Source organism: Siphateles boraxobius, unplaced genomic scaffold, assembly GCF_051911475.1.
Source record: "Siphateles boraxobius isolate OS27281-9 unplaced genomic scaffold, OSU_SipBor_1 31, whole genome shotgun sequence".
Classification (NCBI taxonomy): Eukaryota; Metazoa; Chordata; class Actinopteri; order Cypriniformes; family Leuciscidae; genus Siphateles; species Siphateles boraxobius.
Window position 1 is genome coordinate 82051 of NW_027508931.1, and position 15473 is coordinate 97523.

The 15473-nt window shown below is 44.9% G+C and overlaps 1 protein-coding gene across 2 annotated transcripts in view; it reads right to left on the reverse strand.

Annotated features, from left to right (window-relative positions):
* Positions 1–209: 209 nt before the first annotated feature.
* mctp2a (multiple C2 domains, transmembrane 2a) overlaps positions 210–15473 on the reverse strand; it is a 60545-nt gene continuing 45281 nt past the window's right edge. For both annotated transcript variants that reach the window (XM_077248711.1, XM_077248713.1), the window contains exons 20-23: positions 11483–11592; positions 5970–6079; positions 4514–4611; positions 210–949 (exon numbers count right to left, since the gene is read on the reverse strand). In XM_077248711.1, the coding sequence (XP_077104826.1) occupies positions 881–949; positions 4514–4611; positions 5970–6079; positions 11483–11592 (387 nt within the window). In that variant the 3' untranslated portion in view covers positions 210–880. The remainder of the gene's footprint in view (positions 950–4513; positions 4612–5969; positions 6080–11482; positions 11593–15473) is intronic.

Consider the following 15473-nt stretch of genomic DNA (forward strand, 5'->3'; position numbering starts at 1 on the left):
TCTCTCATCTGGACCTTGTTATTGTCAGCAAACTACAAAAGCGGTGCATTAGCTGACTGCTCTGGACACACTGAGACTTTGATGTTTTCCTCCAACAGTGACCAGCATCCTCTTCTGAAGTGTGGCCCGAGTAATAATGCTGTGTATCCTTCACAAATAATGCGGAGTTAAGGATGCGAGAGAAGAAATACACATTTAAGAAGTCAAACTTTTAGTTATCTTCTTCATTTCATCTTTATCTGCAGCATAAATGTACAAAACGTGGAAGATTAATATAAAAAAACAAACATTACAGGATAAAACATCTTGAACAGTAAGCTGCCTTTGCATGAATAAAAATGTTTAATGACATTTTGTATTTTCCATTGTATTAAGAGTTATAAATATTTTACCCTCATTTAAATATTTCCTGCTGTAAACAAGCAACAGGAAGCATGTATGAGCTATATGTTTTGTGGCTAATTTTTCCTTTGTTAAATGAACCACAATGTGGTTTCTAAAAAGACTTTAATATATGATTAGGCTGTGTCATATTTCATTGCATTTCAGCGTGACCACATGCAGAGGCTGGTGAAGCCCGCCTTTACCTTCATATGCTCAGATACTGTGACCGTGAGTTCGTGAGGGCCAAAGACCCCGTCAGCAGGGGCCCCCCTCTCTCTCTCTCTCTCTCTCTCTCACGCTCTCTCACACACATACACACACACACACACACAAATATAAGCACACAGTACAACACAGTCGATGAATACACCTCAGTGGCAATGCGGATGGCTTGGCACAAGGGGGCTCCTCCTCCACTCGCACAGGGCATTATGATTTAAACAGACCGTGTCCTGAAATGCCGCCCGTCTCTTTCATCCGACACGTCCATGGGGTTTCAGCGCAAGCGTTTCTTCTTCACCGGGCCCTGGTTGCCGAGCTCGGCTCTTAGTTCGCTGTACTGCACCTGTAAAAACAAACAGCTCTTTGGTCAGACGCAGGTAATCGGAGCTGAGGCCCGCTCACGGTAATGGCTCCCCTGAGGAGAGCCGGTGCAGGGGGAAAGCCAGGCGGGCGCGGCTGTAATGAATCATGTTTTAAACACAGGAGCAGAGGGGATTAATCATAAGGAGGAAAGATTTGAAAAGTCAAGGGTTCCGTACCGACACAGCGGTGACTATACCACCCCCACCTATAAGGGAACTATACTGGTTGAGCAGACCCGCTGTCTTAGGTCCTCGCAAACCGAGGAGTTGCGAGTTGTGTCCTTCCTGAGAAAAGTTTGTTGGAGACTAATTATAGCAGCTTGTAGGCAGGAGTAAGTGCCTGTATGGCTCCGGCTGGGGCATTGCGGTTACAGATGATCACACACTTCCCTCGTTTCAGATGAACATGCTGTTTACTTTACTTAAAGCAGGGAGTGAACTCAGGTCGGAGGTGAAGGTCGGCGTGATGAAAGTAGAGTTTCACTGAGGTATGAGAAACTGAATAAAGATTTTTTTCCTGGAGCTCACAGCGTATCCAGATACAACTTCTAGACCGCAATTAAACATATTCAGTTCTGGTATTCAAATAGATATGGACTTAAAGTACATTGTGTGTTCAATTAATAAGAAATTGCTATATGACTGAAAAGTCAGCCCTTCTCTTTCCGCAAAATGTCATAATGTGATGTTTCAGCATGTGATAAGGACACTTTATCCCATGACTAATAAATGGGCTGATGTACCAAATTTAGTTTTACACTCCAGATGCAACTGCATTTCAGTTAAAAACTTTAACTAGTTTTGACCAATATATCAGCCAATATTGGCAAATAAGAGGTTGGAAGCACCAGGAATTTTATTGTGACAGTGCTGGGTAAACCAGCGCCTGAGTGCAAAAGCACAGAAAATCCCTTTCTCCATCTTCACTAGTTTATTGTAGCTTATTATGTTTTCTAATAATTTATTAGACAGAACTGTTAAAACAAAGAAGAGAAACGGTGTATGAAAAAGTATTATATCTGATAGAAAGGCAAACCTTGTAGTACTTTCTCATATGCGGTCAGCATTCAGCAAAATGCATTTATATAATTATATCATTGTTTAAATTAATCTTTGAATTTCTAATTAATATGTATTTCCACAAACCAAGCAAACTACAGTGAATCCAGAAGTTGCTATCTAAAGTATAAATATTTTACAGGTTTATATTTGATCAACTTCAAATTATTCCATATTGATTGTTTTTTAAATTATTTCTGAAATGACAACTCTGAGTGTTTGGCATGGTAATTGATATGACAATGTTAATATGTTTGGTCTTGGCAGAATAAATCTGCTACAATGCTACTGCTGCAGAGCAAGTACTGCCTACTGCAAAACCTGCTACTGCCAGTACATACACGACACGCTGCTGTGAGCAAGTAAGACATGCTGCTGCTTTACAATATAACATACATTAAAGGTGCTCTAAGCGATTTCGGGTGACATCACTTCTTGTTGACGTTTAAAGTATTGTCAAACAAAACGAAGGCTAGCTAGACCCTCCCTCCTCATCCGTGCACTAACCCCCCAAACCCTTCTTATCGGTTATTGGCTGGAACAGTTTGTTATGTTTCGTGGTGCGGTTAAGCCCAGTTTGTTTTTGTTGCTGTTTGTGGAGCCTGAGGTGTCTGCAGAGACCGTGTTTTTTTACAGTGTGTTCAGGGGACAGGCAGCTAGCAGATAGTGAGGAGATGTTTGTTATATGTGACAAAAAATGTTTTGGCCTAAAAAAAACGCCTGACATCGCTTTGAGCACCTTTAATTACCCATAGCAAATTTATACAGGTGGAGCTGGGGAAGGTGGGGAATTTCTGAAAGCTAGCTACAAACTACTACAGCAAACACTGGCCAAGTATTTGAAGGTTGAACAGCAAGCTCATTGGCATTTCAGACACATTATCAAGCCCAGGTGCTCCTGGATCGCAATCCTCCAAAAACACTCTGATTTTCCTTTCACAGTTAAGAGTAACATCAGCCTCTGAAAATGGCATTAAAGGCATCTTTTCTTGTCCAAGGCCACCCTTCAGTCCAAACGATGCACAGAATCGACTAATAATTAAATATGGCATAAGGCTGATGGGACTCGAAAGTGTGGAGAATGCGTCCAAATGATTTTCTTGTTTGTTTCTCCTCGAAACAATAACCTGGAGGTGTATCTGTAAGGTAGGGACTGCACACTAATTACCAGGCCCTGATTATGAGAATGGGAGATGGAGCACAAGGGAACAAAGAGACGCGGCAGCCTCAGAACATGAAACTGTCCTCAGAACTGACAGATGCTGCTTATTTTAGGACAGAGGGCCGCTGTATGAAGTCCAGTTTTGAGGGTTTGTGTTTGAAGAACTGCACAGGCACTAATTGCCAAGTCATTTTCGGAAACCATGAGACAGGAGTCAATTTGAGCTTTTGTAACGTGCTGTTTATTTGGTCAATCCTTTTTTTTAGCATTAAGGTTCGAACATTGTAAACTTAACGGGGACAGCATGGATTTGCATACCTTTTTGGTATGGTTAATGACCACTGTGCCGTTTTATTGGCATTTTGTTCTTTAATAAGTGGCTTGCTTTTTTTTTTGTTGCTAAAGATCATTCTTGTCTTCCCATTTTTGGTGCGTTCCATTTAAATGAACAGCAGGCAGTTCATCCAACCATGAAAACATACTTCAAAAGGCTTAAAAACTCAGCAATGGTTTCCATCTTGTTTTGCCAACTTGCTGCTTCCACATGCCAAAACCAGTGTGTCATGCTGGCTTCATCTATCCACACAGACATATGTTAACGTAAAGTTGCAGAGGTTCATCCCAGGAGGTTTGTCTGAGCCAATCACTCAAGTTCTCCATATCTGAGCAGGACAGAAGGCATTGAGAACAGTTAAATAGCCATGTTGATGGAGAAAAGCATCCTATGCAGAACGCTTTGTCACAGTAGGACCTGCTTTGGATCCCGACTTCTGAATCACACTCAGGGTCCGAAAGACAGAACGAGACTCTCAGCATTTGGCTGCACATCCGCGGGCTTATGATGTAACCCTGAATGACATATCAGCCATGGATAATGTTTCATCACATATGGCGCCCAGCAGGACAGCGTTGGCTCAACACTTCATTAATCGAGTCCTCCAACCTGATGTGACGGGGGCCGCCACACTGCCAGTGTGCAGACACCGACCCCTTAGCAATCCCTGAACCCTCTACAGCACCCTTCTTTTATCACAGGCCGACAAAACTGATAATCAGCGACAAGGCTGAAGCGTTACGGCCGAGGATAGATCAGAGCAGACCCCATCCAGGCAGCCGGGTGACTCCATCAAGACATGCTGGGAAATAATTGGGCCAGGGGCCGCCTTTAAAGGCACGAGTCCATTAATAATCAAACACAGCCAGAGGAAATATCCTGGGTAACACTTGGGAATTCTGTTAGAGCAAATAATGCAGACATCTTCAGGGAATTCCTTCCTCGTCTCAGTCCCTCCCTGTCATTCTAAATGTAAAATGGGACCCTTACCTTTTGAACATCAGAAGGCACCCTCTTGAGAAAATCCAGTATTTCATTTGTGTTAATGGCATATGGGTTGATAAGCTTCTTGGTAAATTTGTTAACACCTGTGAAAACAAGCATGCATTGATAAATAGCCGCACTTGCAGGTGTCTTACTGGCTCAACAAACCTTGACCAAACAAACATTTGTCACTTTATCTGCTGTAATTCATACTGCTATGTGATTGGAAGTGCATATAAATAAATACACACGGTCTGCTAGAGTATACGGTATATCGCGGTTCACACTGCTTTTATTGTGTTTTGTTTGCGTGCTCTGAGGTGCAAGTAATTTGTTATATACGAAAAAATACCCACAGTGGCTTCTGCTGCTGCAGCAATTTGAATTTTTCTTAATGATATTTGGCAACAGTTTATCAGGAAGTGAAGATTTTGTTCTCTTCAACTCACTGGATGGAAACTATGCTTTATTCGCAAATGTTTTATGCAATATTCCAATTTTGCGCACAAGTTAATTTCGCAACTTTGAATAGCATCACACTTTTTTTAACAAAGTTTGGGGTCATTACAGTATGTTTTATTATTATTATTAAATAAACAAATTATTTTATTCATCAAGGACACATTAAATTGATCAAATAAAGCTACAGTAAAGACATTTATAATGTTACAAAAAAGTATATTTTAAATAAATGCTGTTCTTTTTAACTTTCTATTCAATGTGTCAGTTTACACAAAAAAATATTAAGCACCACAAATAATTACAATATTGGTATGAATAATACATGTTTCTTGAGCAGCAAATCAGAATATGAGAATGATTTCTGAAAGATTATGTCACTGAAGGGTAGTAAAAGCCGCTGAAAATTTAATTTTAAATTATATTAAAATAGAAAAGTTTTTACTGTATTTTTGATCAAATAAATGCAAGAGACTTTTTTCATAAACATTACAAAATCTTACTGACCCCAAACTTGTACATATTATATATAATTCCATATTTTAAGACAAGAAACATTGTGAATTTCTTTTTTTTCCAGCACACTTCCAGTCATCAAAACTTATCATATACGTGAAACCTCTAATTGACATTAGGGGCATTAATACGGCAGAAAAAGGCCTGCGCTCGCTAATTCTTTCTTTCTAACTGTACATACATCAAACTTTCACAAGATTGCAAAGCCTCAGTGCAGCTGGTCTTCCCAGCCAACAGCGGATCATGTTCATGATTCTGATCAGCTGTCATAGGTAGAGTTATGGAAATGGATCACTTTTTAAATAGCTTTCGTCAGGCGTCAGTAAAGGAGTTCGAGCTCAAAGCTCAGAGACAGTAAAGTGTGATACTTTCTAAAACACCTCTGCATGACTTCCATTTAAAGGAAAGTGGAGACAGCTTAACAGCAGCACTGGAGTATCACGCATGATTGGGTGAAAGGGCTACACATGGTGTCTCACTTACTTACCCCACACTAAAACTATGTAGCGCAGTGGGATGAAGTACAAGGCGGTAGTCGCCAGAAACAGAGCCAGGCAGGCCAGGAATGACAAGAACGGCACAGACCAGTTGAATGTGCTGTCAATGAAAAGACAAGTCATTACTTTTCATAAATTATATATGAATAAATACATGTACGTTATTTTTGGACATGTAAGTTATTAACAGTTCAGGTTCCTTGCTATAACAGTGTTTTAGTGTAAAATAAAAATCTAAGACAACATAAAATTATCAGAATAAAGTCATAAAATTTGGAGATTAAAGGCATAATATTGCGTAAATAAAATTGACAAAAAAATTGACATTATATAATGAAACAGCATGAATAATTACAATAGTTCACCCCAAGTAGCAGCACAAATGCAAGAAATGGATTTGAAGAATTAGATCATTCTTTGGGATAGTTTGCCAACAAAGAAATCGTCTCGATTACGTATGTAACCCTCGTTCCCTGAGTAGGGAACGGAGACATTACGTCGGATGACGACGAATGGGGGTTTAGCTTAGAACACCTATCGACTTCGAGTATTACAAAACGAGCCAATGGCGATGAAATGCCATAGGTCTGCGGAATTTGCATAGCGTATCTCCACCCCACCGCGTGGGTATAAAAGGAGGACGCCGGCAACATGCAGATATGTCTTCGCTGAGGAGCCGAGACTGAACTCAGGCGTTCTACCCAGCGGTACAGCAGAAGTGGCAGGGAGACGTAACGTCTCCGTTCCCTACTCAGGGAACGAGGGTTACATGCGTAACCGAGACGTTCCCTTTCGTAGTCACTCCGAGTTACGTCGGATGACGACGAATGGGGGTCCCTGTGAAATCACGCCACCTTCATAGCTGTCTTCCAGTGCCCTGCGCAAGTCTGATCCCCCTGTCGTGATACTGGCACGGACGAAGGAGTCCTACTTAACACAGGAATACCAAGGTACACTGGGCTGTCACACCAAGGGGGCACTGTCGGCCTTGCTGTTGGTAAGCCAAAGCAATGGCGTCCACTATCCAGTGGGACAACCTCTGCTTTGAGAGAGCCTTTCCCTACAGTCTCCCACCATAACAGACAAAGAGCTGGTCTGAGGTCCTGAAACACTGCGTCCTGTCTACGTAAGCACGGAGAGCGCGTACTGGACAGAGCAGTGCCAAGGCTGGGTCTGCCTCCTCCAGGGGCAGCGCTTGCAGGTTCACCACCTGGTCCCGGAAGGGAGTGGTGGGAACCTTGGGCACATATCCAGGCCGGGGTCTCAGGATCACGTGTGAGTGACCGGGCCCGAATTCCAGGCACGCTTCGTCAACGGAGAATGCGTTCAGGTCCCCTACCCTCTTGATGGAGGCCAATGCAACCAGGAGCGCTGTCTTCATAGACAGGAACTTAAGCTCAACTGATTGCAGAGGCTCAAAGGGAGCCCTCTGCAAGGCATTTAACACCACTGAGAGGTCCCAAGAGGGAACGAGAGGAGGGCGAGGAGGATTCAATCTCCTCGCTCCTCTCAGGAACCTGACGATCAGGTTGTGCTTCCCCAGAGACTTACCTTCAACTGCTTAGTGATATGCGGCGATAGCGGCCACATACACCTTCAGGGTGGAGGGAGACAACCTTCGCTCCAGCCCATCTTGCAGGAAGGAAAGCACGACACTGATCGAGCATCTCCTGGGGTCTTCTCGGCGAGAAGAGCACCAGTTGACGAAGAGGTTCCACTTCAACGCATAGACATGTCTCGTGGACGATGCTCTAGCGGAAGTGATGGTAGCCGCCACCGCTGGTGGCAGGGTACTCAAACCTGCCTCGTCCCGTCCAGGAGCCACACGTGGAGCTTCCAAGATCGGGTCGAGGGTGCCAGAGGGTGCCCCCTCTCTGAGAAAGGAGATCCTTCCTCAGAGGATTTGGCCAAGGAGGTGCTGTCGCGAGGAGTATCAGTTCGGAGAACCAGGTCCGGGTGGGCCAGTACGGCGCAACCAGAATGACATGCTCTTCGTCCTCCTTGATCTTGCACAAGGTCCGTGGGAGAAGGCTCACTGGGGGAAACGCAAATTTGCGTAGGCCCCGCGGCCAGCTGTGCACCAGTGCATTCGTGCCGAGGGTGCCCTCGGACAGGGAGTAATACAGGGCGTGAGTCGTGGGAGGCAAACAGGTCTATCTGTGCGTCCCCGAACTGGTCCCAAACCAGCTGGACCGACTGGGGATGGAGTCGCCATTCGCCGGAGACGGGCCGAAACCGTGACAGCTTGTCGGCTGCAAAGTGTGCCATGCCCACCTCGGGACTCGGTCGCGAAGCCAAGCTGAAGCGGTCTCATATGAAGCAATCTGAGCGGCGTACCGCGGCTGCAGATGCCATATGCCCCAGGAGCCTCTGAAAAAAAAACTTCAGTGGAACCGCACTCTTGCGCATGATAGTCTCAGGCAAGTCAGCAATGGCCGAGTGGAGAAGGCGACCAAGTCCATACCGAGAAAAGAGCTCCTCTGCACGGGGCAAAGTTTACTCCTTTCCCAGTTGACCCGAAGGCCCAGACGAGCTAGGTGCCGGAGCGCTGGGTCCCTGTATTCGCAAACCTGGTCCCAGGAGTGAGCTTAAGACAGCCAGTCACCGAGATAGTTCGGGATGCGAACCCCGTGTTCCCATGGAGGATCAAGGGCTGCCGCAAGAACCTTTGTGAAGGCGCTAGGAGACAGGGCTAGCCCGAATGGGAGAACAGCGTACTGATATGTGCGCGCCCTGACAGCAAACCGTAGGAATGGTCTGAGTCGAAGGAGAACGGAAACATAAAAGTAGGCGTCCTTCAGGTCGATCGCTGCAAACCAATCCTGTGGCCGCACACATTCAGAAATGCGTTTGGCCAGGAGCATCTTGAACGGCAGCCTGTGAAGGGAGCGGTTCTGATGCGTAGGTTCAGGATTGGCCTTAACGCACCAGACTTCTCCGGGACAATGAGGTAGGGGCTGTAAATCCGTACCTCATTTCGGCTAGAGGGACAGTCTCAATCGCACCCTTCGCCAGTAGGGTAGCAAACTCCGCTCTCATGATAGGGGCATAGCCACCCACCAAAGTGGAGTGGACTCCCCTGAAGCGGGGAGGAGACCGTGCGAACTGAATCGCATAGCCGATGGTTCGCGCGACCCAGCGGAACAGATAGGGAAGCTCTAGGCAGGCTCCCAACTGTGCCAGCGGCGTCAAGAACCACAGACGTCCCCCCGGTGGTTGAGCGGAGTGGGATGACCGGACCAGACGTGGACTGCATAGCGGCCCGGTGGGGGCAAGGTCATAACCGCACCCTGACAGAGGAGGCCAGGGAAGGACCAGCGTTCCACGGGGGCCTGCTCTGTCAGGGGTCTGGCGACAGAGGGGGACAGGGGCGAAGCGGTCCGCAGACGGCACGCCGTGTCAACCACCTCTGGGACAAAGGGGGACGAGGAGAGCACGGCTTGTGGGCGGCGCTCTGTGTCGTCCGAGAACTCTGTATGCTCAGAGACAAGAGAGTCAGTTCTTTCTGAATAAGGATTCTTCCCGAGCCCTCCACCGGGGAAAGGAGTGGCCCTGCTACCAACTCCTGGAAAGAACTGAGTCTCATCTCTGAGCAGCCCATCTCAAAAGTGCCGCTCAACCGGCGTTTAGCAGGGGGCGGGGCTGGAGAGGGCTGTGGCATCCCACCTATGGTCTTCCAGAGCCAGGCCCTGGTGAATGGGCGGGGTTGGAACTGTGGGAGGGAGCCTTCGGCGGTGGGCAGACTGAGGGATCTGAGCGGATGGCAGGGCCGTCGGGCAGAATAACCTCGATCTGCTCACGGGCGGTTGAGAACTGTTGGGCAGAACCACTCAACCGCACCGCCGAAGAGGCCGACCTGGGAGATGGGCCAGACTGGTGAACATCACTCCGAGAGCATACGGCCACTTTCGTCGCTCGGGGAGCAAGGTCAGTGGCAGAGCGCAGCTCACTGAGAGCCTCGGGTCAGTCCCGCCCTCCTGCATCTCCATGAGTATCTGGGTCAGGTAGACCAGCAGAACGGTCATGGGATGCAGTGAGGCAGCTGCCTGTCCTGAGGCACTATAGGATTTCACCACAGATTAGTGTAGACGAAAAGAACTACATGCTTGGACGGGTGCCTAGGATTGCGCCGGGAAGCACTCTGAGGACATAGTAGCATGGCAACCGAGCGTTCAACCGGGGGAACCCCAGTGTACCCATGGGCAGCGGCCCCTGAGGGGAGGAAAGGCGGATGAGACCAACCAGAGGACCCATGATCTCATCATGCACGTCTGGGAGGAAAGATATTGGGGTTTGACGTGGACGCGGGTCGGCGGCCTCACCCAAAAACCAATCGTCCCGGGAAAGCATGGCCGTCATCTCCGGATCAGACTCAGGCACAGCCGTATGCACACCAGAAGGTGGCAGCTGTGACGAGTCATCATTTCCAAAGAATCAAGCCCACCTAGTGATGCTGCTACAGACACAGCATCATCCTCTGTAGCTTCAAATGAAAACACACGGGCCACCCGAGGGTAGACTCGTGGAATCATCAGTTCGCTAGCGGGCACCGTCATTAAAGAGGGGGGGCTGGGGCGTGGACACAGAGTTGGCCCCTTTTTCCAGACCAACACCCTCAGGTCACCCTGGCCACCAGCCGAAGATCGGGTGGTGGATGAGGGGACTCTCACTCTTGCGAGTTCACCGAGTCTCGACCTATATATGACGCGATGATCACGTTCCCATAGAGATCATCAGTCATCCACGAGCGCTGTTCAAGCATGATCAAAGCACAAACACACTAGACAGCGCTCGTGCCCATCAGAGTCCGATACCAGTCCGCTGAAACCAGAAATGCAAGGGCGAGCCGTCTTTAAAAAGACGTGCTGCGTGCGAGCTCTTTTATGAGAGGAGAAAAATTCTGCGATGTTGAAGCGCACAGGGAGACACACACACACTGGCAGATCACTGCACAGATCAGCAGGCACTGTGAGCTCGCTGCAGATCGCCGTCACACCAACACCGGAGAGAGAAGCTCGTCTCGTAGAGCGAAGTCAGAGATGGCTGTGGAGTGAAGAAATACTCTTGGCTCCGAAGCGAAAACATATCTGCATGTTGCCGGCGTTTTCCTTTTATACCCACGCGGTGGGGCGGAGATACGCTATGCAAATTCCGCAGACCCATGCCATTTCATCGCCATTGGCTCGTTTTGTAATACTCGAAGTCGATAGGTGTTCTAAGCGAAACCCCCATTCGTCGTCATCCGAAGGGAACCTTACTTTTGGTATATCAGTTATCATTAGCATCCATCTCATAATAATAATGACTTAATTCTGAAAACTTTATAGATTTATTCTCTATTTATGCATTTATTTTATTTAAACGTGGCATTAAACAGTCTTCATAATAAAAGGACACATAAAATGCATTTTGTTTTTTTATTAACAAAGCTATTTGACAAAGAACTTATGAGCACAACTGCATGTGTGAGCTTCAGAAGAGGTATAAAATGCTCTGTTCTTACTTTTTCACTCTTTCCCCGATGCAAGCCACTTCATCTAAAGTGTTCTGAACTGTAAGCACAATTTCTTGAACCATGTGGATTTTTTCCATCAGTCCTCTTTTCTCTGATTCCTGAAGAGAAAGAAAAAAAGACAGAGACTGATGAGGGAAGTCAGCAGCTAGAAGCCTACAAAGAAAGAGCAGTTTATTTCCAGAGTGCCATCACCAGTATTTCATCTAGTCAATGGCCTGTAATGAGCTTCTGTAACATCTCCTCAGACGTGAAAATGTGTCAGCCTCTCCTCCAGAGCTGTCACGAATCTAGGAGTATTTCAGCATTTGTCAGGCGCAAACAATAAAGGTGCATCACAATCAAAGATTAAGCGGAGGAGGAAAAAGATGTAAAAATGGCAATCAGAAAACATACAGAGAGAGAGAGAGAGAGAGAGAGAGAGAGAGAGAGAGAGACTGACTCGGGAGTTAGAGAACACAGACGGCGTAAGACGCCAACTTGCGAGGTCGTCTAATCCACGAGTCTCTGCCGGGCAAGTCTTGGCTCGTTTCCTAGGGTGCAAGCTTTTTTGAGTACCAGTTCTTTGCGTATGAGAAACTCAAGAGTTGCCCACCTTATTGCAAGATTGAGTGCAGGGTTGAAATCATTGGATTTATCGTTTTCTGTATCTGAGCTCGTGGGAGAAAGATTGCAATGTCTGAGTGTAATCATGTTATACAAAGCAATGTTTTTACTTCTTGTAAGAGAGATGGGAAATCCCATTGTCTTTTTGTATTTTGATGCATCACACAGTATTGGGTTGCCATGTAATTCAGAGACATGGGCTAAATGGACTTTCGATGAAAAAAAAGAGAGAAATTCTATTCCATTTTACTTAAAGAAGATTGCTAGGGTAATCTAACGTCCAAAGCAACATGATCACATCAGAAAAATCCTCCAGCATAAGAGCCCATGAGTATAGTTCTCCAAAGGGGGAAGAGAAGAAAGAGAAATAGAGAGAAACGAGAAGCCCTCACATCAAAAGGATGGAATAATGACAGGAGTAATGATGGATAGTATGGGTGGGTGGGGGTAAAGACAAACGTGTGATCGAGCGCTGTATATGTTTGTGTAAGTGACCGTCCCCCAGACAGCAGGCCCGGTGAGTCGGCCCCTGGGAAAGCTCAGCCCAGACTCCCCACTGTCACTCTCCATTCGGCCCCAGACACAGGGAACCATGGGAAGCCAGTCATGCCTCCACTCAGCACAACCCGTCGACTCCAGCGACACACAGCATGTCCGTACACGGACACTAGGATATCAATCAAGAGAAAATCAACATGCCTCCTGTGATGAGTCATTTAAAATCCCTCATTTGTGAGGAAAGTGTCAAATGAGGATAAAGTGCAGAAGATGATATATTATTTCAGTGTATCAACTGTTTGATTTCAGCTCAAATGTCTGTGTGTTTCTTTGCAAAATGACTCTCGACCAACCGCAAGAAAAATGAACTTGCAGTGCTCCCAAAAAAATATTTGAACACTTAAGTCACATAATAGATAACAAAATATCAAATCAAGTGGTGATTATTTAAAAGAACTAGATCACAACGTTTATTTTCGAGCAAAACAAGATGTTTTCTAGGTTTGCTAGTTTATTTAAAAAACAATAATTACTGCTAAGAAAAAAAATCTAGTTCTTTCTACATCTCATATGTTTCTTTTTATTTTTTCTATTTTAACATTGCAAATCTGAATGATTATCTTTTTAAAAAAAATTATATTGGCATTTTGTTTTCTGATGAAGCTATTTGGCAGAACAGATATTTGCATACGTATGAGCACAATTGAGCTTGAGTAGTATAAAAAGCTCAGTTTTGACTTTTACAGTTTACAACACTTTATATTAGGTGGCTTGTATTGAGGAAAGACTGAAAGATTATAAAAGATCTGTTCGATGCTGTTCAAAAATAAAGTGTGATCATGCCCATAGTTAATGTGATGAACTGCACATTTTGTTTTGTTCTGTGTTGCAGTTGTCAACTTGCTTTAATATTATGTTATCTAATGATATTTTTTAGTTTCCATAACCTTTTTGGGTTCACTGTACATGTGAGGTAACGTTTTTCACAGATTGCTTTGATAAGTCTTAAAATGACAAATATGAAATATTCATATTAAATGAGACCAAAGGATGACAGTGAAAGCATGCGTAGAAGTGCGATATACAAGTTCTCTGGACTTTTACAATTCATCTTTCTGAACCCCCTTGAAGTCAGACATCCTTTTTTTCTGCCTCTGAGGTGGAAACAAATTTTTTCACCATAAATAAACTATCCGCGCTACATGTCTACTGATTAGAAAACCTGTGTCAGATTATATTCTCAATTCAAATGAAATTGTCACATAACTTTTATGTTGGCTTAATAGGGAACAGATTGCACAAAGGCAAACAGAAAATGCAGTTTCACAGGGATGCTCGGCACAATCAAATAAAAAAAAAAAAAACGCAAGCCAGGGTTCATTTAACATTCCTGTAATTGGGTAAATGGCATCAAATTTGAATATTCATTCAAAGCTGGTGCAAATATTCACGACTCGCTTATTCCACAACGGAATAACCAGAGGAACGCACCTAAATAAAACACCTGCGTTATTGGCTAAATGTGTTGCAAATGGGTTTGTTAAAGCCGACAACCACTGTACAAACAAACACAAAACACCCAGCGCTCCCTAATGGATATGTCACAGGATTGTGCACTCTGGAATACACAGTGATTATGACATCAACACTCTGTCCTTGTGTTGTGTGCTGAAGGTGATATGTTAGATGTGAGGGGGGAGAGGGCTGGAGGGTTAGAAGAGCACCGATGATACCCTGGGCTATGGTGGAAGAGGGGGGTCTAGCCAATGTCTAGTACTCTTAGGTGACCTGTGGCCAGGGAACAGGGCCTCTCGGTCACTTGGGACACGCATCCAGGGGGTTGTTTTCTTTTCTATCCTCTCGTTTTCTGATTTAAACCAGTGTCTGTTTGCTCAACACAATTGATACCGAAAGCCGAAGGGAAGTTACATCGCCGCGCGTGATTTGTAAATTTCTCTCTCCCCCAGGACAGATTCATGCTTGTAGAGGAGATCTGTTATTATTTCTGCAGTATCGCGGCTTCTCCCATCAACTTTCTTAAGCTTCATTCCATCGCAGCTGCAGGTTTACATATTCTCTTGCTCCAGGGGAAAACACACAGAGAAATGTGCGGTAATCGTAACCTCCTCAGAGGGGACAGCCTTTATCCCCATGTTAACCAAAGAGTAGGAAAAAAACGGCACCTCTGAAGTGATCAAATTTAACACCGATCATTCTCCAACCCCAAAACATTAGCTGCTATGACTTCGATAGGAAGTGTAACGCTACACTGTTTGATTTGCCTGCGTGAAACTGAAGTCAAAGTGAAAAAACATAACAGGACTTTGAAACAAGCCACCCTAAATTAGAGCTGACAACTTAAAATAAACATGGACATCTGGGTAATTTGATAAATGAAAGGAGATATTTAATTTACACAAGACGCGAAAGGGTGTAAAAACACAATATATCTCACTAGAAAAATACGGTTAATTCTATTACTTGTAATTATAATGAAATAATACAAATAAATAAATGCAAAGGCAGTCCAAGAACGGACATGCAAGGTTGAATTTTTACTGCTTGAATTCAATACTCCAAGCTAATTATACAAATTAAATGTTTTAAAAAATAAAACTAATATAATTGTATGACATTATCTTAATTTAAATGTGCACTTTCCCAAATTCAAATATTTATAAGACTTGTATGTAGTTTTTTTTTTTTTTTTTTACCACCAACTCGTTTCTCCCTCCAAGATATATTACAATTGTTTAGCTGCTGGGCGTAAACTAATGTGCATGCACACACACATCATGCGTTTCATCCGTGAATTATCTGCTTGGCTTGGATAGGATTTGGAAGAGGGAGCTGTTTTTAACAGAGGGGTTCCTCTCAA